The sequence below is a fragment of the Oncorhynchus keta genome, chromosome 9 (assembly GCF_023373465.1).
Source record: "Oncorhynchus keta strain PuntledgeMale-10-30-2019 chromosome 9, Oket_V2, whole genome shotgun sequence".
In the NCBI taxonomy this organism is placed as follows: Eukaryota; Metazoa; Chordata; class Actinopteri; order Salmoniformes; family Salmonidae; genus Oncorhynchus; species Oncorhynchus keta.
This window is the reverse complement of record NC_068429.1, coordinates 33,433,498-33,461,076: the sequence shown is the minus strand read 5'-3', so window position 1 is coordinate 33,461,076 and position 27,579 is coordinate 33,433,498. Positions and strand designations below refer to the sequence as shown.

The 27,579-nt window shown below is 48.5% G+C and overlaps 1 protein-coding gene across 13 annotated transcripts in view; it reads right to left on the bottom strand.

Annotated features, from left to right (window-relative positions):
- LOC118387587 (guanine nucleotide exchange factor VAV2) overlaps positions 1–27,579 on the bottom strand; it is a 247,064-nt gene that overhangs the window by 69,031 nt on the left and 150,454 nt on the right. For all 13 annotated transcript variants that reach the window (XM_052525717.1, XM_052525722.1, XM_052525714.1 and 10 more), the window contains exon 3: positions 3,964–4,022. In XM_052525717.1, coding sequence (XP_052381677.1) covers positions 3,964–4,022 — 59 coding nt within the window. The remainder of the gene's footprint in view (positions 1–3,963; positions 4,023–27,579) is intronic.

Here is a 27,579-nt window from a genome sequence, read left to right as displayed (position 1 = left end):
ACTGGTACTGTACATGTCAGGGTGCTTTGACTGGTACTGTACATGCCAGGGTGTTTTGACTGGTACTGTACATACCAGGGTGTTTTGACTGGTACTGTATATTCCAGGGTGTTTTGGCTGGTACTGTACATGCCAGGGTGTTTTGACTGGTACTGTACATGCCAGGGTGTTTTGACTGGTACTGTACACACCAGGGTGTTTTGACTGGTACTGTACACGCCAGGGTGTTTTGACTGGTACTGTACATGCCAGGGTGTTTTGACTGGTACTGTACACACCAGGGTGTTTTGACTGGTACTGTACACGCCAGGATGTTTTGACTGGTACTGTACATGCCAGGGTGTTTTGACTGGTACTGTATACATGCCAGGGTGTTTTGACTGGTACTGTATACATGCCAGGGTGTTTTGACTGGTACTGTATACATGCCAGGGTGTTTTGACTGGTACTGTATACATGCCAGGGTGTTTTGACTGGTACTGTATACATGCCAGGGTGTTTTGACTGGTACTGTAAATGCCAGTGTGTTTTGACTGGTACTGTACATGTCAGGGTGTTTTGACTGGTACTGTACATGCCAGGGTGTTTTGACTGGTACTGTACATGTCAGGGTGTTTTGACTGGTACTGTACATGCCAGGGTGTTTTGACTCGTACTGTACATACCAGGGTGTTTTGACTGGTACTGTACATGTCAGGGTGTTTTGACTGGTACTGTACATGCCAGGGTGTTTTGACTGGTACTGTACATACCAGGGTGTTTTGACTGGTACTGTATATTCCAGGGTGTTTTGGCTGGTACTGTACATGCCAGGGTGTTTTGACTGGTACTGTACATGCCAGGGTGTTTTGACTGGTACTGTACATACCAGGGTGTTTTGACTGGTACTGTACATGCCAGGGTGTTTTGACTGGTACTGTACATGCCAGGGTGTTTTGAATGGTACTGTACATGCCAGGGTGTTTTGACTGGTTCTGTACATACCAGGGTGTTTTGACGGTACTGTACATAACAGGGTGTTTTGACTGGTTCTGTACATACCAGGGTGTTTTGACTGGTACCAGGGTTTTGACTGGTACTGTACATGTCAGGGTGTTTTGACTGGTACTGTACATGCCAGGGTGTTTTGACTGGTACTGTACATGCCAGGGTGTTTTGACTGGTACTGTACATGCCAGGGTGTTTTGACTGGTACTGTACATACCAGGGTGTTTTGACTGGTACTGTATATGCCAGGGTGTTTTGACTGGTTCTGTACATACCAGGGTGTTTTGACTGGTACTGTACATGCCAGGGTGTTTTGACTGGTACTGTACATACCAGGGTGTTTTGACTGGTACTGTACATGCCAGGGTGTTTTGACTGGTACTGTACATGCCAGGGTGTTTTGAATGGTACTGTACATGCCAGGGTGTTTTGACTGGTTCTGTACATACCAGGGTGGTTTGACTGGTACTGTACATAACAGGGTGTTTTGACTGGTTCTGTACATACCAGGGTGTTTTGACTTGTACTGTACATGCCAGGGTGTTTTGACTGGTACTGTAAATGCCAGGGTGTTTTGACTGGTACTGTACATGCCAGGGTGTTTTGACTGGTACTCTACATGCCAGGGTGTTTTGACTGGTACTGTACATGCCAGGGTGTTTTGACTGGTACTGTACATGCCAGGGTGTTTTGACTGGTACTGTACACACCAGGGTGTTTTGACTGGTACTGTACACGCCAGGATGTTTTGACTGGTACTGTACATGCCAGGGTGTTTTGACTGGTACTGTATACATGCCAGGGTGTTTTGACTGGTACTGTATACATGCCAGGGTGTTTTGACTGGTACTGTATACATGCCAGGGTGTTTTGACTGGTACTGTATACATGCCAGGGTGTTTTGACTGGTACTGTATACATGCCAGGGTGTTTTGACTGGTACTGTATACATGCCAGGGTGTTTTGACTGGTACTGTATACATGCCAGGGTGTTTTGACTGGTACTGTAAATGCCAGGGTGCTTTGACTGGTACTGTACATGTCAGGGTGTTTTGACTGGTACTGTACATGCCAGGGTGTTTTGACTGGTACTGTACATGTCAGGGTGTTTTGACTGGTACTGTACATGCCAGGGAGTTTTGACTCGTACTGTACATACCAGGGTGTTTTGACTGGTACTGTACATGTCAGGGTGCTTTGACTGGTACTGTACATGCCAGGGTGTTTTGACTGGTACTGTACATACCAGGGTGTTTTGACTGGTACTGTATATTCCAGGGTGTTTTGGCTGGTACTGTACATGCCAGGGTGTTTTGACTGGTACTGTACATGCCAGGGTGTTTTGACTGGTACTGTACATACCAGGGTGTTTTGACTGGTACTGTACATGCCAGGGTGTTTTGACTGGTACTGTACATGCCAGGGTGTTTTGAATGGTACTGTACATGCCAGGGTGTTTTGACTGGTTCTGTACATACCAGGGTGTTTTGACCGGTACTGTACATAACAGGGTGTTTTGACTGGTTCTGTACATACCAGGGTGTTTTGACTGGTACTGTACATGCCAGGGTGTTTTGACTGGTACTGTACATGTCAGGGTGTTTTGACTGGTACTGTACATGCCAGGGTGTTTTGACTGGTACTGTACATGTCAGGGTGTTTTGACTGGTACTGTACATGCCAGGGTGTTTTGACTGGTACTGTACATACCAGGGTGTTTTGACTGGTACTGTATATGCCAGGGTGTTTTGGCTGGTACTGTACATGCCAGGGTGTTTTGACTGGTACTGTACATGCCAGGGTGTTTTGACTGGTACTGTACATACCAGGGTGTTTTGACTGGTACTGTACATGCCAGGGTGTTTTGACTGGTACTGTACATGCCAGGGTGTTTTGAATGGTACTGTACATGCCAGGGTGTTTTGACTGGTTCTGTACATACCAGGGTGGTTTGACTGGTACTGTACATAACAGGGTGTTTTGACTGGTTCTGTACATACCAGGGTGTTTTGACTTGTACTGTACATGCCAGGGTGTTTTGACTGGTACTGTAAATGCCAGGGTGTTTTGACTGGTACTGTACATGCCAGGGTGTTTTGACTGGTACTCTACATGCCAGGGTGTTTTGACTGGTACTGTACATGCCAGGGTGTTTTGACTGGTACTGTACATGCCAGGGTGTTTTGACTGGTACTGTACATGCCAGGGTGTTTTGACTGGTACTGTGCATGCCAGGGTGTTTTGACTGGTACTGTACATGCCAGGGTGTTTTGGATTAAATTACATTTTCCCCAAATGGCACTCTGGAGGGCAGTCGATAGTTGGTAGAACATGGCGCTTGCAACGCCAGGGTTGTGGGTTCGATTCCCACGGGGGACCAGTACAAAAAATCGAATAAAATGCAATCACTACTGTAAGTCGCTCTGGATAAGAGTATCTGCTATTTGACAACAACGTAAAGGAACCAAACAGGCTGTGATTTGTTTTCACCACACTGTGCTGGCCAGACAGGACAGAAGTGACTTAGCCACCTCTCAACAAGCTGTGTAGTATTTATTAATGGCCAGAGCCCGTCTCCGTGTTCCCTGGTCTGGCATGGGGCCTAATGGACACGCTCCATCAACTCATTACCCAGCCCGCCAGGATGAAACTGCTTTATTTGTGGAGCCAGCAAGCAGGGAGAACAGATTGAACAAATAAAGAGAAATCAGAAAGCGGTTTCGCAGCGCCCAATAAACTAGTGTGAGCTATTTCCTTTGACGTGACACAAAGAGATATGAGGTAGAGTTTAGATGTGATCTGAGCCATCTGATACTGGACTTCCATGTGGTCCTTCCAGAACGGGTTATCAATAGAGGCCGTGGTATAAGTGGGCCGAGATCTAACCTGTTACCAAAATTGTCTGATTGAGCGATACAGTGAACATATTCAATGTTCCTCTTTCCCAAATGGGCAACGGGAGGAGAGAAGACATACCTGATCCCCTTGATCTGTGCGATGCTGTGGTGGGAGATCCTGGACAGGGCTGAGATCACCTGGAACACACAGCAGAGAGAGAACAAAGTCAATGACACGGTCATAGTCAGACACAGTCTACAACACAGTCGGCATCTCCTCACTCAGTCAGGAAGACAGGCCCGTCTGCTCCGCCTAAATCTGGTGAATAGATGTTAAACTTAATGTGTTGACGAGCGAGGAGAGCAATGTGGTGTTTCTTAGCAACATCGTCATGCGCAGCCACACACAGGATTGTGTGTGAGCATAATGCAGGCCACCATGTTAATGATGACACCCAGAGACATGTGGTGCCAAATGCCCCCGCACAGTCACGGACGTGGGCCACTTTACTCAGATCAGACCCACCCACCCCACCCCCCTCCCGTGTTCCCTCTCTCTCTCTATCTCACGCTTGCTCTCTCTCTTTCTCTACCTCTCCCTCTCTCCTCTGGTGAAACCAGTGTGGTGTAACAAGGTTAAATGCGTGCCTGTATTTAAACTGATTTGATACTGGTCGTGAGTCACATGTGAGTGGGCTTATGGGTGGCTGTTTGGCGGGCTTTGAGATGGCGTGCTGGAGGCTCCTCCAAGGCTAATACAGACATATGATGGAGCCCGTCCCAACCCCTCCTAACCGCCAAAATTCTGCTTCCACGCCTCATTATGCACTCCTGGGTGTATTTGTGCCTCCATGGCCATGGCGATGCCAGCTGTCCCCCACCAGAGACAGAGGAAACAGTTATACACCTCTCTCGACTCTCTCCCTTCTCACCTCCCTCCATCATTATACACCTCCTGTCTCTACTCTCTCCCTTCTCCCCTCCCTCGATCATTATACACCTCCTCTCTCGACTCTCTCCCTTCTCACCTCCCTCCATCATTATACACCTCCTCTCTCTACTCTCTCCCTTCTCCCCTCCCTCCATCATTATACACCTCCTCTCTCTACTCTCTCCCTTCTCCCCTCCCTCCATCATTATACACCTCCTCTCTCTACTCTCTCCCTTCTCCCCTCCCTCCCTCCATCATTATACACCTCCTCTCTCTACTCTCTCCCTTCTCCCCTCCCTCCATCATTATACACCTCCTCTCTCTACTCTCTCCCTTCTCCCCTCCCTCCCTCCATCATTATACACCTCCTGTCTCTACTCTCTCCCTTCTCTCCCTCCCTCGATCATTATACACCTCCTCTCTCGACTCTCTCCCTTCTCACCTCCCTCCATCATTATACACCTCCTCTCTCTACTCTCTCCCTTCTCCCTCCCTCCATCATTATACACCTCCTCTCTCTACTCTCTCCCTTTCCCCTCCCTCCTCTCTCCCTCTCTCTCCTTCTCCCTCCATCATTATACACCTCCTCTCTCTACACCTCTCTCTCCTTCTCCCCTCCCTCCATCATTATACACCTCCTCTCTCTCTCTCTCCCTTCTCACCTCCCTCCATCATTATACACCTCCTCTCTATACTCTCACCCTTCTCCTCCTCCCTCCATCATTATACACCTCCTCTCTCTACTCTCTCCCTTCATCTTATACACCTCCTCTCCCTCCTCTACTCTCTCCCTTCTCCCCTCCCTCCATCATTATACACCTCCTCTCTTTTCTCTCTCATCCTTCTCTCCCTCCCTCCCTCCTCCATCATTATACACACCTCCTCTCTCTCCATCATTATCTCTCCCTTCTCCCCTCCCTCCCTCCATCATTATACACCTCCGCTCTCTACTCTCTCCTTTCTCCCCTCCCTCCATCATTATACACCTCCTGTCTCTCCCTCCTCTCCCTTCTCCCTCCCTCCCTCCATCATTATACACCTCCTCTCTCTACTCTCTCCCTTCTCCCCTCCCTCCATCATTATACACCTCCTCTCCCTCTACTCTCTCCCTTCTCCCCTCTCTCCATCATTATACACCTCCTCTCTCTACTCTCTCTCTTCTCCCTCTCCCCTCCATCATTATACACCTCCTCTCATCATTATACACCTCCTCTCTCTCTTCTCCCCTCCCCCCTCCATCATTATACACCTCCTCTCTCTACTCTCTCCCTTCTCCCTCCCTCTCTCCCTTCTCCCCTCCCTCCATCATTATACACCTCCCTCTCCATCTACACCTCCTCTCTCTCCCTTCTCCCCTCCCTCCATCATTATACACCTCCTCTCTCTATCTCTCTCCCTCTCCATCATTATTCTCCCTCCCTCCTCCATCATTATACACCTCCTCTCTCTACTCTCTCCCTTCTCCCCTCCCTCCCTCCATCATTATACACCTCCTCTCTCTCTCTCCCTTCTCCCTCCCTCCATCTCTCCTTTCTCACCTCCCTCCATCATTATACACCTCCTGTCTCTACTCTCTCCCTTCTCCCCTCCCTCCATCATTATACACCTCCTCTCTCTACTCTCTCCCTTCTCCCTCTCTCCATCATTATACACCTCCTCTCTCTACCTCCCTCCCCTCCCTCCTCTCTCTCTTCTCCCCTCCCTCCATCATTATACACCTCCCTCTCTCTCCATCTCTCTCTCCCTTCTCCCCTCCCTCCATCATTATACACCTCCTCTCTCTACTCTCTCCCTTCTCCCCTCCCTCCATCATTATACACCTCCTCTCTTTACTCTCTCCCTTCTCCCCTCCCTCCTACATTATACACCTCCTCTCTCTACTCTCTCCCTCTCACCTCCCCATCATTATACACCTCCTCTTTCCTCTCTTCTCCTCTCTCCCTTCTCCCTCCCTCCCTCCCTCCATCATTATACACCTCCTCTCTCTACTCTCTCCTTTCTCACCTCCCTCCACTCTCTCCTTTTCCCCTCCCTCATCATATACACCTCCTCTCTCTACTCTCTCTCTTCTCCCTTCTCCTCTCTCCCTCTCTCTCCTCCCTCCCTCCATCATTATACACCTCCTCCCTCTCTACTCTCTCTCTTCTCCCCTCCCTCCATCATTATACACCTCCTGTCTCTACTCTCTCCCTTCTCCCCTCCTCCATCATTATACACCTCCTCTCTCTACCTCTCTCTCTTCTCCCCTCCCTCCATCATTATACACCTCCTCCCTCTACTCTCTCCCTTCTCCCCTCTCTCCATCATTATACACCTCCTCTCTCTACTCTCTCCCTTCTCCCCTCCCTCCATCATTATACACTACTCTCTCCCTTCTCCCCTCTCTCCTCTACTCTCTCCTTCTCCCCTCCCTCCATTATTATACACCTCCTCTCTCTACTCTCAATCCCTTCTCCCCTCGCTCCATCATTATACACCTCCTCTCTCTCTCTCTCCTTCTCCCCCTCCCTCCATCATTATACACCTCCTCTCTCTACTCTCTCCCTTCTCCCCTCCCTCCATCATTATACACCTCCTCTCTCTACTCTCTCCCTTCTCCCCTCCCTCCATCATTATACACCTCCTCTCTCATTATACACCTCTCTCCTTCTCTCTCCCCTCCCTCCATCATTATACACCTCCTCTCTCTCTCTCTACTCTCTCCCTCCATCTCCCCTTCTCCCTCCTCCATTATACATTATATCACCTCCTCTCTCTACTCTCCCCCTTCTCCCCTCCCTCCATCATTATACACCTCCTCTCCTCTACTCTCTCCCTTCTCCCTCCCTCCATCATTATACACCTACACCTCTCTCTACTCTCCCCCTTCTCCCCCTCCCTCCATCATTATACACCTCCTCTCTCTACTCTCTCCCTTCTCCCCTCCCTCCATCATTATACACCTCCTCTCTTCTCTCCCTCCCTCCCTCCATCATTATACACCTCCTCTCTCTACTCTCTCCCTTCTCCCCTCCCTCCATCATTATACACCTTCTCTCTCTACTCTCTCCCTTCTCCCCTCCCTCCATTATTATACACCTCCTCTCTCTACTCTCACTCCCTTTGCCTCCCTCCCTCCATCATTATACACCTCCTCTCTCTACTCTCTCCCTTCTCCCCTCCCTCCATCATTATACACCTCCTCTCTCTACTCTCTCCCTTCTCCCCTCCCTCCTCTCCCTTCTCCCCTCCCTCCATCATTATACACCTCCTCTCTCTACTCTCTCCCTTCTCCCTCCCTCCATCATTATACACCTCCTCTCTCTACTCTCTCCCTTCTCCCCTCCCTCCATCATTATCTCCCCTTCTCCCCTCCCTCTCCATCATTATACACCTCCTCTCTCTACTCTCTCCCTTCTCCCCTCTCCTCCATCATTATACACCTCCTCTCTCTCTCTCTCCTTCTCCCCTCCCTCCATCATTATACACCTCCTTCTCTCTACTCTCTCCCTTCTCCCCTCCCTCCATCATTATACACCTCCTCTCTCTACTCTCTCCCTTCTCCCCTCCCTCCATCATTATACACCTCCTCTCTCTACTCTCCTCCCTTCTCTCCCTCCCTCACTCCATCATTATACACCTCCTCTCTCTACTCTCTCCCTTCTCCCCTCCCTCCATCATTATACACCTCCTCTCTCTACTCTCTCCCTTCTCCCCTCCCTCCATCATTATACACCTCCTCTCTCTACTCTCTCCCTTCTCCCCTCCCTCCATCATTATACACCTCCTCTCTCTACTCTCTCCCTTCTCCCCTCCCTCCATCATTATACACCTCCTCTCTCTACTCTCTCCCTTCTCCCCTCCCTCCATCATTATACACCTCCTCTCTCTACTCTCTCCCTTCTCCCCTCCCTCCATCATTATACACCTCCTCTCTCTACTCTCTCCCTTCTCCCCTCCCTCCATCATTATACACACCTCCCCTCTCCATCATTATACACTCCTCCTTCTCCCTTCTCCCTCCCTCCATCATTATACACCTCCTCTCTCTACTCTCTCCCTTCTCCCCTCCCTCCATCTACACCTCCCTCTCCCCTCCCTCCCTCCCTCCATCATTATACACCTCCCCTCTCTCATTATACACTCTCTCTCTTCTCCCTCCCTCCATCATTATACACCTCCTCTCTCTCCATCATTATCTCTCTCCCTCTCCCCTCCCTCCCTCCATCATTATACACCTCCTCTCTCTACTCTCTCCCTTCTCCCCTCCCTCCATCATTATACACCTCCTCTCTCTACTCTCTCCCTCTCCCTCCCTCCCTCCATCATTATACACCTCCTCCCTCTCTCCCTCCCTCCTCTCCCTTCTCCCCTCCCTCCATCATCATACACCTCCTCTCTCTACTCTCTCCCTTCTCCCCTCCCTCCATCATTATACACACCTCCCTCTCTCTACACCTCTCTCCCTCTCCCCTCCCTCCCTCCATCATTATACACCTCCTCCCTCTACTCTCTTCCTTCTCCCCTCCCCTCCATCATTATACACCTCTTCTCTCTCCATCTACTCTCTTCCTTCTCCCCTCCCTCCCTCCATCATTATACACCTCCGCTCTCTACTCTCTCCCTTCTCCCCTCCCTCCATCATCATCATACACCTCCTCTCTCTACTCTCTCCCTTCTCCCCTCCCTCCATCATTATACACCTCCGCTCTCCGCTCTAAACTGCATAATGAAAGTGGTTAACTTCAATGGGAGTCTAGGGTGCTTCAAAGGCAGGTGGAGCTCAGGCTAAGTGCTAGTGTGAAGCGGGTTAGGACCAAGCACCAGTCTAAGGACCATGGCGTGGCTCAACCACCCAGAGGAATGAATACCTGACCGCTATGGTAAGCCATACATTACGATGGTGAATGGACGTTATGGCTGCTCCATTGTCCCTTTCAGCACATGAATATGTATAGGCTTGCATCTGTCAGCCTTTTAAAACACTGTGGGGGAGTCTGAATGCTGAAGTGTTGCTTTCCGTGTGGCTAAACACCCGTGTAATGAGCAGACATGCCATGCTGCCTCTAACATAGGCTATACTCTATTACACAGACACTTACCAGGCACTCATAATGCACTTTGGACTGAGACTGGAAATCTGCATGAAAATGGCTACTGTAGAGAATAGTGTGTTAGGTGACTTTTGTCCCATCACTTGGTTAAGGCCTTTGATATAGGGTGCTTTGTCATTCCAGATCCACGGGTTGGCACACCACCCACCTAAGCTAGCTGCAGGGCTGGGGCGTGCCCCCATATGGTGCCCTGGCCTCACCCATTGGCAGAGGGGAGAAATGATGAGGCTGGAATAGAGCATTACCCTGCCTTTCAGTGCCATGTCTTCCCTGTTCATGCCTCACTGGGTAATATTGTGTTATGGGCATGAATATGAATTAAGCCTTAATATGGTGACACCAACACAGTGAGATGAACTAAATATGAGAACCAGATCATGTAAATCACTCTCTTTTTATTTAGCCCCCCCCCCTTCTCTGTCTCTCACTATGCTCTCTTCACCCTTCTATCTAACCTCTGCCCTTTCACCCTTCTATCTAACCTCTGCCTCTTCACCCTTCTATCTAACCTCTGCCCTTTCACCCTTCTATCTAACCTCTGCCCTTTCACCCTTCTATCTAACCTCTGCCCTTTCACCCTTCTATCTAACCTCTGCCTCTTCACCCTTCTATCAAACCTCTGCCTCTTCACCCTTCTATCAAACCTCTGCCTCTTCACCCTTCTATCTAACCTCTGCCCTTTCACCCTTCTATCTAACCTCTGCCTCTTCACCCTTCTTTCTAACCTCTGCCTCTTCATCCTTCTATCTAACCTCTCCCTCTTCACCCTTCTATCTAACCTCTGCCTCTTCACCCTTCTATCTAACCTCTGCCCTTTCACCCTTCTATCTAACCTCTGCCTCTTCACCCTTCTATCTAACCTCTGCCCTTTCACCCTTCTATCTAACCTCTGCCTCTTCATCCTTCTATCTAACCTCTGCCTCTTCATCCTTCTATCTAACCTCTGCCTCTTCACCCTTCTATCTAACCTCTGCCTCTTAACCCTTCTATCTAACCTCTGCCCTTTCACCCTTCTATCTAACCTCTGCCTCTTCATCCTTCTATCTAACCTCTGCCTCTTCACCCTTCTATCTAACCTCTGCCCTTTCACCCTTCTATCTAACCTCTGCCTCTTCATCCTTCTATCTAACCTCTGCCTCTTCATCCTTCTATCTAACCTCTGCCTCTTCATCCTTCTATCTAACCTCTGCCTCTTCATCCTTCTATCTAACCTCTGCCTCTTCACCCTTCTATCTAACCTCTGCCCTTTCACCCTTCTATCTAACCTCTGCCTCTTCATCCTTCTATCTAACCTCTGCCTCTTCATCCTTCTATCTAACCTCTGCCTCTTCATCCTATCTAACCTCTGCCTCTTCATCCTTCTATCTAACCTCTGCCTCTTCACCCTTCTATCAAACCTCTGCCTCTTCACCCTTCTATCTAACCTCTGCCTCTTCACCCTTCTATCTAACCTCTGCCCTTTCACCCTTCTATCTAACCTCTGCCTCTTCATCCTTCTATCTAACCTCTGCCTCTTCATCCTTCTATCTAACCTCTGCCTCTTCATCCTTCTATCTAACCTCTGCCTCTTCATCCTTCTATCTAACCTCTGCCTCTTCACCCTTCTATCAAACCTCTGCCTCTTCACCCTTCTATCTAACCTCTGCCCTTTCACCCTTCTATCTAACCTCTGCCTCTTCACCCTTCTATCTAACCTCTGCCTCTTCATCCTTCTATCTAACCTCTGCCCTTTCACCCTTCTATCTAACCTCTGCCTCTTCACCCTTCTATCTAACCTCTGCCTCTTCATCCTTCTATCTAACCTCTGCCCTTTCACCCTTCTATCTAACCTCTGCCTCTTCACCCTTCTATCTAACCTCTGCCTCTTCATCCTTCTATCTAACCTCTGCCCTTTCACCCTTCTATCTAACCTCTGCCTCTTCACCCTTCTATCTAACCTCTGCCTCTTCACCCTTCTATCTAACCTCTGCCTCTTCACCCTTCTATCAAACCTCTGCCTCTTCACCCTTCTATCTAACCTCTGCCCTTTCACCCTTCTATCTAACCTCTGCCTCTTCACCCTTCTATCTAACCTCTGCCTCTTCATCCTTCTATCTAACCTCTGCCCTTTCACCCTTCTATCTAACCTCTGCCTCTTCACCCTTCTATCTAACCTCGGCCTCTTCATCCTTCTATCTAACCTCTGCCCTTTCACCCTTCTATCTAACCTCTGCCTCTTCACCCTTCTATCTAACCTCTGCCTCTTCATCCTTCTATCTAACCTCTGCCCTTTCACCCTTCTATCTAACCTCTGCCTCTTCACCCTTCTATCTAACCTCTGCCTCTTCACCCTTCTATCTAACCTCTGCCTCTTCACCCTTCTATCTAACCTCTGCCTCTTCACCCTTCTATCTAACCTCTGCCTCTTCACCCTTCTATCTAACATCTCCCTCTTCATCTAAACTTCATCTTCATCTAACCTCTGCTCCTTCTATCTAACCTCTGCTCCTTCTATCTAACCTCTACACCTTCATCCTTCTATCTAACCTCTACACCTTCATCCTTCTATCTAACCTCTACACCTCTGCTCCTTCTATCTAACCTCTGCTCCTTCATCCTTCTATCTAACATCTCCCTCTTCATCAAAACTTCATCTTCATCTAACCTCTGCTCCTTCTATCTAACCTCTGCTACTTCTATCTAACCTCTACACCTTCATCCTTCTATCTAACCTCTGCTCCTTCTATCTAACCTCTGCTCCTTCTATCTAACCTCTGCTCCTTCTATCTAACCTCTACACCTCTGCTCCTTCTATCTAACCTCTGCTCCTTCTATCTAACCTCTGCTCCTTCTATCTAACCTCTGCTCCTTCTATCTAACCTCTGCTCCTTCTATCTAACCTCTGCTCCTTCTATCTAACCTCTGCCCCCTTCTATCTAACCTCTGCTCCTTCTATCTAACCTCTGCTCCTTCTATCTAACCTCTGCTCCTTCTATCTAACCTCTGCTCCTTCTATCTAACCTCTGCTCCTTCTATCTAACCTATACACCTTCATCCTTCTATCTAACCTCTGCTCCTTCTATCTAACCTCTGCTCCTTCTATCTAACCTCTGCTCCTTCTATCTAACCTCTACACCTTCATCCTTCTATCTAACCTCTGCTCCTTCTATCTAACCTCTGCCCCCTTCCTTCACTTCCTCACTCTCCTCACTGTTCGACACCCAGTCCTCCTCTCCCACCCTATATTCTCCTACTCTCTTTGTCCTATCCTGCAGACCAGTCAAAGGCTCTCTCTCTCTGTCTTTTTCCACATTATTGATTTCTCTCTTGTCTCAGTCATGGTGCCATGGGAGGCCCAACTCTGGGTGGGACAGACCAGAGAATAAAGCTTCTCTCACCCAGAGTCGACGAAATATGAAAAAGAATCATCACAAGATGGAGTGGCAATAACCCTCTCTACCCATCCTACCTCCCCCATCCCCCATCCCCACCCACAGCCTCACCCCCTCCCAACCCCAGAACTGGCCCTGCCCCACCACCCTCAGCCTTCCCCCTACAGTAAGGAAGGAGCTGCCAAGCCAAAAGCTTGTGACTGAGGATCCATGGCAGGACCAGCCTCCCTTATGCTTCCTGAAGTACAGCATGACACAGCAATGCATTGTTTACATTAGACTTCATTCGTTTAGAGCAGAGGGGGCAGAGGGGAGCGGGGTGGGGGATACATATGTATAGACGAATCAGCTACAAACACGTGTCACAGTCCATTTCTGGGACAAGCAAACATGTGGCCACCGTCACAGCTAGGAACCCCATGTGACCAGTCTCAACCAATCAAATACTCAGCCACCCTGACAACTAGATGTGGGTTAATTTACATGATCATCTATCTTGTGTCAAAACAAATACAATATGGTGCTGAATGCTATCAGCAGTGGGCACAGAGGGGTGGTGATTTGATTAGAAACAGAACAATGTCTCACAATGCTATTGACAGGTCACAGTGTCCACATACCACAACAGCCAATTCCATGTATTCATGACACATGACATCTCACACCAACTATCAATGTACTGTAAGTACTGAACGCACACCAACAGTGAAATGAATTCATAGGACATCTCACCCAGATTCATTTTACACCCCTCTCACACTCTTTCCAGGGTACAGAGGCACGCTCACACACCTCCCCCCTGGTGTGATATTTATGAAGCATTCACCCCACAGTGTGACGGCAGCACAGTTGGGCCCATCATCATGCCAGAGACAGCAGAGGAGAGAAGAGGAGAGGAGAGAGGACCAAGTGGAGAGGAGAAAACAGATGGCAGTGTTCCCGGCTCCCTGACATCATCAGAAATGGACAGCCCAGTCCTCTGTGTGTCCCAGAGCATGGGGCCAGCAGGAGCAGAAGCAGTCTATCCAGGCCCCAGCTCTGCGAAGAAGGTTAACACACACACACACACACACACACACACACACACACACACACACACACACACACACACACACACACACACACACACACACACACAAACCTCTAAGACACTGAACAGTGTTCGCTGTTACAACTGGATGGCCATTATTCCATGCAATATAGGCTAACTGTTCAGTTAACTGCTGTATGTAAAGCCCATGTCTTCGTCTCTGAGTTAGCGCTTGCCAGCCCTGTGCTGTAAAGCCTGATTGCAGACAGATTGGCACCTGGACATTAGCATTAGCGCTAAATCCTCTCAAAGCGCCCCTTAAAGCATCAGTGCAGCTGTGATTATGGGGGATTTCACCATGCACATCCCGTCAAAGCCTGAAGCCATTAGGTCCACAGGCACGGGCACTGTCCCAAACACCCCATTCAACCCTCACTCATAAATAAGGCATAAAACCCATGAAAATATAGTTTCTATAAATTTGCATGATCCTTATAGATGAAAATAATAATAGGATATTACAGATTAAGCCTGTCAATAAGGTTGACAGCTTTTCTGCCCGTACTACTTCGTAATGACATAAGAAATAGCCTACACTGTGACATAATCACACGACTGAAACTCAAACTGTATGTTTTTATCTGGGGCCTAAAATCAATCTGATCTGGACCTGTGCTATGCTTCAAAGGAAAGGCCACGGTTGGTAATATGTACAAATGACCCTGCATAGATCTTCTTGGCCTTGTTGAGACCCACCAATGTGCTGCTGTCATACCCATGACCTGTCCCATTTCACACTGATTCTGAGCTACATGGACCAGCTAGTTCTTGTGTGACTTCCCATGGTGTACACACACACACACACACACACACACACACACACACACACACACACACACACACACACACACACACACACACACACACACACACACACACACACACACACACACACACACACACACACACGCACACGCACACACACACAGATCAATAGTAAAATAGCCTGTGAGGCGGGTTGCCGGGCAGTAATGGTCAGTGAGACAGGTGCTCCCAGCGATGGGGATTAGGTAAGGTTCAGTCAAGATAAGAGGGTCAGGAGACAGGTGCTCCCAGCGATGGGGATTAGGTAAGGTTCAGTCAAGATAAGAGGGTCAGGAGACAGGTGCTCCCAGCGATGGGGATTAGGTAAGGTTCAGTCAAGATAAGAGGGTCAGGAGACAGGTGCTCCCAGCGATGGGGATTAGGTAAGGTTCAGTCAAGATAAGAGGGTCAGGAGACAGGTGCTCCCAGCGATTGGGATTAGGTAAGGTTCAGTCAAGATAAGAGGGTCAGGAGACAGGTGCTCCCAGCGATGGGGATTAGGTAAGGTTCAGTCAAGATAAGAGGGTCAGGAGAGAGGTTGATAGCAGAGCGGACATAAATCCACACTGGAAAACTGTAGCCAAGTAACGAGAAATCCACCTTCCTTTGTATGTATTTCTCTGTCCTTGGAAACATGCACCATCCCTATGTACACTACAGAACAGAGGACGGTAGTAGGGGCCAGGCACACCAGTATGAATGCGTCAAGAAATGCAAAACTGTAAGGTTTTTCACGCTCAACAGTTTCCCATGTGTATCAAGAATGGTCCACCACTCAAAGTACATCCAGCCAACATCACACCGTGTAGAGTCCAGGCCCTAACAAATTGACAATGTTCTGAGGGCAAAAGTGGGTGCAACTAAATACTCAGAAGGTGTAATGTTCTGTCCACTCAGTGTATACCATGCCTGAGCAGCTATGCTGTAAAGCTGACCATTGTGCATTTCAGCTGACATAGTGATTCAGCCAATACAATCACAGCGATGCAGTTCAAGCGTATCGCCCATCTGAATGTGAATCACTGCTGTTCAGATATGTATTGTGGTTATATTCATTTATGAATCTATTCGCTGTCCATTTATTATGAAGTCCATGTATTATGAATGAGGAGGATAACAGGTGAAGGGAGCTGGTGACAGCACTGTACAGACATGTGAGTGGACTCACCAACGAGGGCCTAGCAAGACCCTGCTGCATCCTGGTCCTTTGCTGACCAAGCACATATCAAAGAAGCAGACATAGTTCCCAACAACCGTAAAGTCATACAGTAGCAGATACTGTATCCTGCCGGTGCAAGTGTGTGTGTGATTAACTAGTGCGAGTTATTACGCATGCGTGTGTGTGCACATCCGTGCGTCTTTGTGTGCCACTGTGTGTGTGTGACTGTGTGTGTCCGAGTGTGTAATTGCTTGCATGCCGCCAGTGTGCCCACCTGCTCCTGAAAATCGCCGGACAACATCCATTCATGCTGATGCACAACTGATGGGCCAAACCAGAAAGTCATCCTCCCTGAGAGGATTGCATCACTGGGTAGTTAATAAGTCGTACACAGCCACCCCTCCCCTCCTCAGCTCTCCCTATACCAGCAGTCTGTTTGCATTCTTACCAAGCCAATAGATGCTGTGATCATTTCCTGATTCCTCCCAACTCTTCAGGCGAGAGCTCACGCAGGTCAGAAGGGTTGTGTGTTGCCATTGAAAGAGCGGCCGCCAAGTGAACAACCCCCCTCCCACCCCTACTAATCCCTTCTCCTCATGTCTTTTCATGGCCGGCGACGGGAGGTCTGTCCAGCCCCGAAGGGCGGCAGCGGGACCCCTCTCCTCTCCTACGTAGTAGAGCATCATTGGGTAAAGCCTTGGGATGCAGATGTTCAAACAAAACAGCTTTTTAGGCTCTTCTCACAGTTAACACACTGTAACACAAGGTTGAGAGAGAGAGGAGTATCCATTGCTTTGTGTTAATATACTTTAAACCCCAGCTAAGCCTTCAACACAAACACTGATGCTGTGCCTCGCGCATCACCACATAACTCACACAACGTAACCACCATAGACACTGTGAGAGAGAAACGATACACAAACAAATCGTGTGTGGCATTTTTGAAAGTGCAGAACGATAGAAGAAAGTGGTTTCTTATTTCATCCGCAGGGCACATTTCCATTAGAAAATCGATACCCAGATGTTATCAGGGTGTGTGTCTCACTGCAGTTGGGAGGGACAGCCACAGAGCAGGTCGTAGTCGACTAACTGTGATACTGGTCTATGCTCCTACATGCCTCTTGAAGACTTAACTAAACCAAACCCGCATGTCTTTCATAAGCATAACACTGGGAGAATCATACACCTTCCTCACAGTCAGACCTGGCTTCAGCAAGGAGGGAATCACTGCAGAGGGTTGTTTCTTTGGAGTTCCATCACACTGGACATACACTCCCATGGGTTTCCATTGACACTCGTCGGATATGATTGACATTCATATTAGTCTCAGGTGAGAAAGAAACACATGGACCATTGTAGGATGTCACATGTTTTCATGTTAAGCCATGTGAAGTCGCGCATCACAATCGACACCAGCTGCATCGCAAGCAAACTGCATCGAACTCCCTCAGGACCTTCAGGGTCTACTGTATGGTGGTTCTCTGTGGTACACTATTGAGGACATATGATGAGAACGAAAGGGGCATTTTAAAATGTCCTGCAATTCTATGCATTTTGCGATGGCTAATGCTGTGTTCTTTTGCTCAAACATAACAACAAAATCAACACTGATAAATTCATTGTTTTGCGAATTTTCTATTCTCCCGAACTGCCTAGCTTTTACTTGGGTGGTTGTTAGTTCTCAAAGATTATATTATAAACAAATGCAAGTTGAAGTTTACATACACTTAGGTTGGAGTCATTAAATCCTGTTTTTCAACCACTCCACAAATGTCTTGTTAACCAACTATAGTTTTGGCAAGTCAATTAGGACATCTACTTTGTGCATGACACAAGTAATTTTTCCAACAATTGTTTACAGACAGATTATTTCACTAATAATACACTGTATCATAATTCCAGTGGGTCAGAAGTTTACATACACTAAGTTGACTGTGCCTTTAAACAGCTTGGAAAATTCCAGAAAATTATGTCATGGCTTTAGAAGCTTCTGATAGGCTAATTGACATTATTTGAGTCAATTGGGGGTGTACCTGTGGATGTATTTATAGGCCTACATTCAAACTCAGTGTCTCTTTGCTTGACATCATGGGAAAATCAAAAGACATCAGCCAAGAAAAACAAGTCTGGTTCATCCTTGGGAGTGATTTCCAAACTCCTGAAAGTACCACGTTCATCTGTACAAACAATGGTACGCAAGTATAAACACCATGGAACCACACAGCCGTCATACCGCTCTGGAAAGAGACGCGTTCTGTCTCCTAGAGATGAACGTACTTTGGTGTGAAAAGTGCAAATCACTTTCAGAACAACAGCAAAGGACCTTGTGAAGATGCTGGAGGAAACAGGTACAAAAGTATCTATATCCACAGTAAAACGAGTCCTATATCAACATAACCTGAAAAGCCGCTCAGCAAGGAAAAACCCACTTCTCCATAAAAAAGCCAGACTACGGTTTGCAACTGCACATGGGGACAAAGATCGTACTTTTGGAGAAATGTCCTCTGGTCTGATGAAGCAAAAATAGAACTTTATGTCCATAATGACCATCGTTATGTTTGGAGGAAAAAGGGGGAAGCTTGCAAGCCGAAAAACACCATTCCAATCGTGAGGCACGGGGGTGGCAGCATCATGTTGTGGGGGTGCTATGCTGCAGGAGGGACTTGTGCACTTCACAAAATAGATAGCATCATGAGGTAAGGAAAAGTATGTGGATATATTGAAGCAACATCTCAAGACAACCGTCAGGAAGTTAAATCTTGGTCACAAATGGGTCTTCCAAATGGAAAATGACCCCATGCATACTTCCAAAGTTGTGGCAAAAAAATATATATTTTTATTTTACTAGGCAAGTCAGTTAAGAACAACTTCTTATTTTCAATGATGGCCTAGGAACAGTGGGTTAACTGCCTGTTCAGGGGCAGAACGACAGATTTGTACCTTGTCAGCTCAAGGGTTTGAACTTGCAACCTTCCGATTACTAGTCCAACACTCTAACCACTAGGTTACCCTGCCACCCCGGAGTAATGGCTTAAGGACAACAAAGTCAAGGTATTGGAGTGGCCTTCACAATTCCCTGACCTCAATCCCTTAGAATATTTGTGGGCAGAAATGAAAAAGCGTGTGCGAGCAAGGAGGCCTACAAACCTGACTCAGTTACACCAGCTTTTTCAGGAGGAATGGGCCAAAATTCACCCAACTTATTGTGGGAAGCTTGTGGAAGGCTACCCGAAACATTTGACCCAAGTTAAACAATTTAAAGGCAATGCTACCGAATGCTAATTGAGTGTTATGTAAACTTCTGACCCACTGGGAATATGATGAAAGAAATAAAAGCTGAAATAAATCGTTCTCTCTACTATTATTCTGACATTTCACATTCTTAAAATAAAGTGGTGATCCTAACTGACCTAAAACAGGGAATTTTTACGAGGATTAAATGTCAAGAATGGTGAAAAACTGAGTTTAAATATATTTGGCTAAAGTGTATGTAAACTTACGACTCCAACTGTATATAGGTCAATCTACATACTTTATATCTTGTTTTAGTCTAAGTTTGCACTGAAAGCATTTTCCCTTCCGAAAAACTCTTATTTATATAAATAATCTTTTACACTGTTTGGACTAGACGACCAGAAAAAATACTTAGGCGGCCTGCCCAAGGATTTGAACAGCATCCCTGCATTAAGTTCCTCTCTGGAGAGAGAGAGAGATGTTTGAACCAAACAGAGAGAAACTAACAGGGTGGTAGGGACAAGAGGACACCGTCGCTTCTTCCCAAAGAACAAAGGATGATCACTGGCCAAAATCATCCCTGAAGAAGATCTCTGTTTATTTCCTCTTCTAACCAAGGAAATGAAAGATAAATGTTCCTCTTCATCCTGTCATTCTCCTCTGGTTGCTAGGCAGATGTTGGGTGGATCCTGAGGTGATATTGGTGCTGTAGAGTACAGCGTTCATCTCCACATGTAATGTGTGTCTCTCTTGTCTCTGCTGGTTATTTACAGAGGCGGTTCTGGTCAGGTGGACACAGAGGAAAAACAGCTGGGATTACAACAGCAAGCAGCTGCTCTCTGAGCCAAGTCATTAGTTCCTGAGAAATAGATGTTCTGTTTAGCAGAAGAGAGTCCAAGAAGACCAGCGGATACATAGACAGTGTAAGGAAATGTCATTCAGATGACCAGTGGATACATAGACAGTGTAAGGAAATGTCATTCAGATGTCCAGTGGATACATAGACAGTGTAAGGAAATGTCATTCAGATGACCAGTGGATACATAGACAGTGTAAGGAAATGTCATTCAGATGACCAGTGGATACATAGACAGTGTAAGGAAATGTCATTCAGATGTCCAGTGGATACATAGACAGTGTAAGGAAATGTCATTCAGATGAACAGTGGATACATAGACAGTGTAAGGAAATGTCATTCAGATGTCCAGTGGAATAGATTGAGTGAACCATGCATTTGCACTTTGTTGGACTGACCTCTGTAGGTTCTTTCTTGCTTTATTAAAAAATGGTTTACTTAATGAGGACAATGAAGACTGGCAAGCGATATGTGTGAAAGTGCGAGTGTGACAGAAAGTAGGTAATATTAACTATGTCGGAGACTCTGAATGTCTCCTTTCCTCCACCCCTCTCTAAGCAGGCATCTCTGTCACACAGTAGCAGTCTGTTGTCTATATGGTGAGCCCTGACACAAAGCGAGCACGAGGAAAGTGCTGGAGCGAAGGCTTGCTTGGGAGAATAGCACAGCCCTATGATAAGGCATCCAGGCATAGGAGAGGAGAAACCGTGAGGACTTTTTTCCTGCTACTCTCTGAGCGCTAGGGATGATGAGGCTAAATCCTTTACACAGCCCTTATCTGAGAGGGGCACCTGAGTCTGCCAGGAAGTGCACGGGCGAAGACAGACAGAAAGACATAGACGCACAGACACACACACACAGACACACACACACACACACACACACACACACACACACACACACACACACACACACACACACACACACACACACACACACACACACACACACACACACACAGAAACACACACACACACACACAGACACACACACACACACACACACACACACACACACACACACACACACACACACACACACACACACACACACACACACACACACACGCATGCACACACACACACGCACGCACACACACACACACACACAGCAAACAAACACACAAATAGATGTTTAGTGCATGATATCCCATCAGAGACTAGGATAGTGAATGGGATTAGGCTGCTGCATAATCCCACCATCCTGTGGGGGGCGAGGGGGTGTGCCCGTACCCCTCTGCTGGAAAAGATAAAACAGGGGGAGAGGGGAACCCTTGCCCAATTCTGCCCCCCTCCGTGACTTCTAGACAGCAGACGTCCCAGAGCACACTGGTGTGTCTGACAGAAAACGAATGGATTATTCAATCCACAGTGCTCCAGTCGGAGGGAAAGAGAGACAAAGAGAGAGATGATACCAAGGCAGCCCCTCACCAGGGAGCAATCCTTTCTTTCCAACTGGCTGGCCCTGAGTGGAATGATACAGACGTTGTCTCTTGCTTCCTTTCGCCTCCATTCAGATCCCCCCACTTATTCTAAAAGCCATATCACACAGCTAAATGTTTACTGGGCAGGAATGATATAAAGCCGAGAGTGTCCATTTCTGCTGAGAGAAAAGTTCAGGGCTATTCCTCGTCAGTACAGTGAAGAGTAAGCTTTAAGAAGATTCCTGGAGGACGACAGAGCATGAAAAACATGAGCAACTGCATTGGAAATGATTTCAAATGATTACCCTACAGTGTTTACATTATATTATCACATTTCATAAAGCTTGTTTTCATGTACATTAATCTCAGTAACAAGACATTTTTGTCTTAAACAATTCTTCACTGTATACTTCTGCATGTCAAACATTGTCAGTGTTAACAGCAGTTCATGTCAAACATTTGTCAAGTGAACTTCAGGAGAGAGACAGAGACACAGAGAGAGAGATAGCAAGAAAGAGGGAAGGTGGAAAACAGAGTAGCAATTCAGATGGCATAAAAGGCCCTCTCTCCAGTGGTGACAGGGACAAAGAGGCCACTCCTGAGACTGCCAGCTGATTGGCCAGCGGGATGTTTCCACAGCAGCAGTGAACGTGACAGCAGAACAAAGGGATTCCAATAGGAGCCCTGTCCACTACTGTTAGGATCCTGTCACCTCCTGTCCTGTACACCTAGGAACAGGTGGACAGGACAGGAACAGCCATGCCAAAATGTGGACCAAATCTCACTAAGCACAACTAGGGATGTTAGTGGTTTTGTTTATGCATGTGTGTTGGATTATTCCTTTGTCCCGTACACACTCGAGAAATTCCCACTTCAAGTAGGCCGACGTAAAATATTTACAAATATTTCACCACCAGCTGACCTGAGATTAAAACCTTAGACCGACAAGGCAGATTTGAGAAAATAAATGATGAGAGATTAGTGAAAGCACACATTGTGTGGAGCAAAATCCACAAAACCTGAGAAAATGTAAACAACTTGTGAAATGAAGCCCTGAGCTAGCCGAGCTCTCAGTTTGGCTTCGCAGATATTCCTGAGCAGATAATTAGCCTGTTTAGCCTCCACTCTACCTTTATCACTGTGAGGATCTTTCCACTCAGGAGAGGATTGCTCTGGAGACTGGCTGAGTCAGCTAGAGACTCAGACAGAGAGAGATGCAGTCTGGGAGACTAGTGAGGTGGCTCCTTCCACTTTGATTGGCCCATCATCCTCCTTATCTCCCTGTAGGTAATCCAGTGGATATTGAGCTGAACCTGGCTAGAGCCTTCCTTTCCCCATTTCCGTTCCCATTCAGGAACATTTAATTGAAGCGATCTAAGGCTTTGGTCGTTAAACGCCCCAGGTGTCCCAGTCCCTCAGACTTCCTATCTGCGTCTCCTCTGCTATACTCATTACACTCCTGCTGTTCAATTTACACACCTCATTGAATGTCAAATTTTCCAATGTAGCTCAAACAGCAGAGACCCAGCTTGAGATGGTGTGTCTGAGTCCATGCTGCCTGCAATGGAGAAAGATCGCCAGCAGTAGAGAATGTCATAAAGAGGGCGGTGGACACATCTGAGACAAAAGATGGGTGCCTCAATGCTATATCCTCCAGATAGGGTGAGACTGATTGAGTGTCTGGATAAAGGGTTTGATTACAACTGGGCCCATCACTCAGTCTAAGTCCTAGAGGATGAGTTAGGAGGGTTGGATAGGAAAAGTATAGGAGAGACAACTTTCCATCAGTCTAATAGGTGTCAGGGAGGCAGGGAGTGCGCTTACTGGGTGTGAAATGAGAGGGATATGAGGGATGGGGGATAGAGAGGAGCACAAGAGGTCCAGCTCCATCCATCATACACACAGAGAAGAGTTACAGACTGACTAGCCAGCCAGCAGGGCTCAGAGCTTTGCTAATAATACATGTATTAATAGTGTGATGGTCCTAATTCTGTTGGCAATGATGATGGTGTTGCAATGGCATTAATGATGATTATGTTAGGAGGAGGAGAGAAGAGAGGAGAGGAGAGAGGAGGTGAAGGAGGAGAGAAGAGAGGTGGAGGAGGAGAGAAAAGAGGAGGTGAAGGAGGAGAGAAGAGAGGTGGAGGAGGAGAGAAGAGGAGGTGGAGGAGGAGAGAGGAGAGGTGGAGGAGGAGAGAGAAGAGGTGAAGGAGGAGAGAGAGGTGGAGGAGGAGAGAGGAGGTGGAGGAGGAGAGAGGAGAGGTGGAGGAGGAGAGAAAAGATGAGGTGAAGGAGGAGAGAGGAGGAGGAGGAGAGAGGTGGGAGGAGAGAGAGAGGAGAGGTGAAGGAGGAGAGAGGAGAGGAAGGAGGAGAGAAGAGAGGTGGAGGAGGAGGAGGAGGTGGAGGAGGGAGAGAGAGAGGGAGGGAGGTGAAGGAGGAAGAGGAGAGGTGGAGGAGGAGGAGAAAGAGAGAGGAGGTGAGGAGGAGAGGAGAGGAGGTGAGGAGGAGGAGAGAAAAGAGGGAGGAGAGAAGAGAGGTGGAAGGAGAGGTGAGAGGAGGTGAAGGAGAGAGGGAGGGAGGGAGGAGAGAAGAGGTGGAGAGGAGAGAGGAGGTGGAGGAGGAGAGAGAGAGGTGAGGAGGTGAGAGAAAAGGTGGAGGAGAGAGGAGAGGGAGGAGGGAGGAGGAGGAGAGGTGGAGGAGGTGGAGAGAGGAGGTGGGAAGAGAGAGAGAGGAGAGGAGAGAGGAGGTGAAGGAGGAGAGAGGAGCAGAGGTGAGGAGGAGGTGAGAGGAGAGGAGAGGAGGAGGAGAGGAGAGGAGAGGAGAGGAGAGGAGAGGAGAGGAGAGGAGAGGAGGATAGAGGAGAGGTGGAGGAGAAGATAAAAGAGAAGGTGAAGGAGGAGAGAAAAGAGGAGGTGAAGGAGGAGAGAGGAGAGATGGAGGAGGAGAGAAAAGAGGAGGTGAATGAGGAGAGAAAAGAGGTGAAGGAGGAGAGGGGAGAGATGGAGGAGGAGAGAGGAGAGATGGAGGAGGAGAGAGGTGGAGGAGGAGAGAAAAGAGGAGGTGAAGGAGGAGAGAGGAGAGGAGAGATGGAGGAGGAGAGAAAAGAGGAGGTGAAGGAGGAGAGAGGAACAGAGGTGAGGTGAGGTGAAAGAGAGAGAGAGGAGAGGAGAGGAGAGAGAGGGAGGGAGGAGAGGAGAGGAGAGGAGAGGGAGGAGGAGGAGAGGAGAGGAGGAGAGGAGGTGGAGGAGGAGGAGAGGTGGAGGAGAGAAGAGGAGGTGGAAGAGGAGAGGAGAGGAGGTGAAGGAGGAGAGAGGAGAGAGGTGAGAGGTGGAGAGAGGAGAGGGAGGTGGAGAGAGGAGAGAGAGGAAAGAGGAGGTGAAGGAGAAAAGAGGAGAGGTGAAGGAGGAGAGAAAGAGAGGTGGAGGAGAGAGGAGAGGTGGAGGAGAGATGGAGGAGGAGAGAAAATAGGAGGAGAAGGAGGGTGGAGAGGAGAGGAGAGGTGGAGGAGAGAGAGAAAAGAGGAGGTGAAGGAGGAAGAGGAGAGGTGGAGGGAGAGAAAAGAGGAGGTGAAGGAGGAGAGGTGGAGGAGGAGAGGAGAGAAAGAGAGGAGGTGAAGGAGGAGAGAGGAACAGAGGTGAGGTGAGGTGAAGAGAGAGAGGAGGGAGAGGAGAGGAGAGGAGAGAGGAGGAGAGGAGAGGAGAGGAGAAGGAGAGGAGAGAGGAGAGGAGGTGAGGGAGAGGAGGAGAGAGGAGAGTGGAGGAGAGGAGGAGGAGGAGGAGAGAAGAGAGGAGGTGAAGGAGGGGGAGGAGGAGAGAGGAGGAGGAGGGAGGAGAGGTGAAGGAGAGAGAGGTGGAGGAGGAGAGGTGGAGGAGGAGAGAGGAAGAGAGGAGGAGGAGAGGAGAGGTGGAGAGGAGAGGAGAGGTGAAGGAGAGGAGTGAGGTGGAGAGAGGAAGAGGAGAGAGGTGAGGAGGAGAGGAGAGGAGGAGGAGGAGAGGAGAGAGGTGGAGGAGGAAGGAGAGGAGGTGGAGGAGGAGAGGAGGTGAAGGAGGAGAGAGGAGAGGTGAAGAGGAGAGAGGAGAGGTGAGGAGGAGAAGGAGGAGAGGTGGAGGAGGAGAGAAGGAGGAGGAGAGGAGGTGGAGATAAAAGAGATGGAGAGAAGAGGTGGAGGAGGAGGTGGAAGGAGGAGGAGTGGAGGAGGTCTAGAGTGAAGAGGAGAGGAGCTGGAGGAGAGAAGAGGAGGTGCCTGAGGAGAGAGGAAGCCAGAGGTGAGGTGAGGTGAAGGAGAGAGGAGAGGAGAGGAGAGGAGGAGGATAGAGGAGAGGAGAGGAGAGGGGAGAAGGAGAGGGAAGGAGGAGAGGGAATGGAGGGAGGAGATAATAGTATGGATGAGGAGGGGGGTGTAAGAGGGGTGTGGAGGCTGCATTATAGTCTCACAGATGAAGGGAGGAGGAGGAGAGAATAACAGGTGCATAGAGGGGTGGCCAGTGGGAGGTGTGTGTGAGGAGGGGAGGGGGGCTCTAGTGGGTCAGGAGATTGAGATGTCAGGAGAGGTGGACCTTCATCAGAGTTACTGGATATGATGGGAAAGGAGAGTGGAGGAGGAGAGAAAGGGGATCTGCTGAGGAGAGGTGGCAGTTTTGAGACAAGAAAAACAAGGGAATGACTGTTAGGTGCAGGAATTAGGACCTGATAACAAATGAAAACGAGAGGAGATAGGGAATGAGAGGAGAGGAGGTGAAGGAGGAGGAGGGGAGAGGAAGGTGGAGGAGGAGAGGAGAGGTGGAGGTGAGGACAGGTGGAGAGGAGGAAGAGAGGAGGTGAAGGAGGTGGAGGAGCAGAGTGTGAGGTGAGGTGGAGAGTGTGGGAGTGAGAGGAGAGGAGAGGAGAGAGTGTGGAGGAGTCAGAGTGTGGAGAGGGAGTCAGAGTGTGGACGTGAAGCAGAGTGTGGAGAGGTCAGGAGTGTGGAGAGGAGGTGAAGAGTGTGGGAGTGTCAGGAGTGTGGGAGGTCAGAGTGGTGGAGTGTCAGAGGAGGTGGAGGAGATAAGAGAAGAGGTGGTAGAGGAGGTGGTACGGTGCTGTCTAAGCAGGTTTCAGCTCAGCAAGAGGTCTGCCTGGTTAGACTTCAGCCCCACTCTGCCTGATGAAGGTGTGGGGAATGGAGGGAATAATAGTATGGATGGGGGTGTAACAGGGGTGTCAGGCTGCATTATAGTCTCACAGATGAAGGGATTCACAATAACATGCATAGAGGGGTGGCCAGTGGGAGGTGTGTGTGTGTGGGGGGCTCTAGTGGAGTCACCGATTGAGATGTCATGGTACCTTCATCAGAAGTTACTGGATATGATGGGAAAGGCAGAGTGGGGGGGAGTCTGAGTGGGGATCTGCTGAAACTGGCAGTTTTGCACAACAAAAACAAGGGAATGACTGTTACCCGCAGGAATTAGGACCTGATAACAAATGAAAACGAGTCCACGCATAGGGAATGTCATTATCTACTCTATCGACAATTTGGTAACACATTATATATAATATGGGCATCAAAGTGGACAAGGAACCTGGAAGCCTTCAGCTGGACTGGTGAGGACAGTGAGAGACGGGCTTGTATGGACGTGTCAGAGTGTGGACGTGTCAGAGTGTGGACGTGTCAGAGTGTGGACGTGTCAGAGTTGTGGACGTGTCAGAGTTGTGGACGTGTCAGAGTGTGGACGTGTCAGAGTGTGGACGTGTCAGAGTGTGGACGTGTCAGAGTGTGGACATGTCAGAGTGTGGACGTGTCAGAGTGTGGACGTGTCAG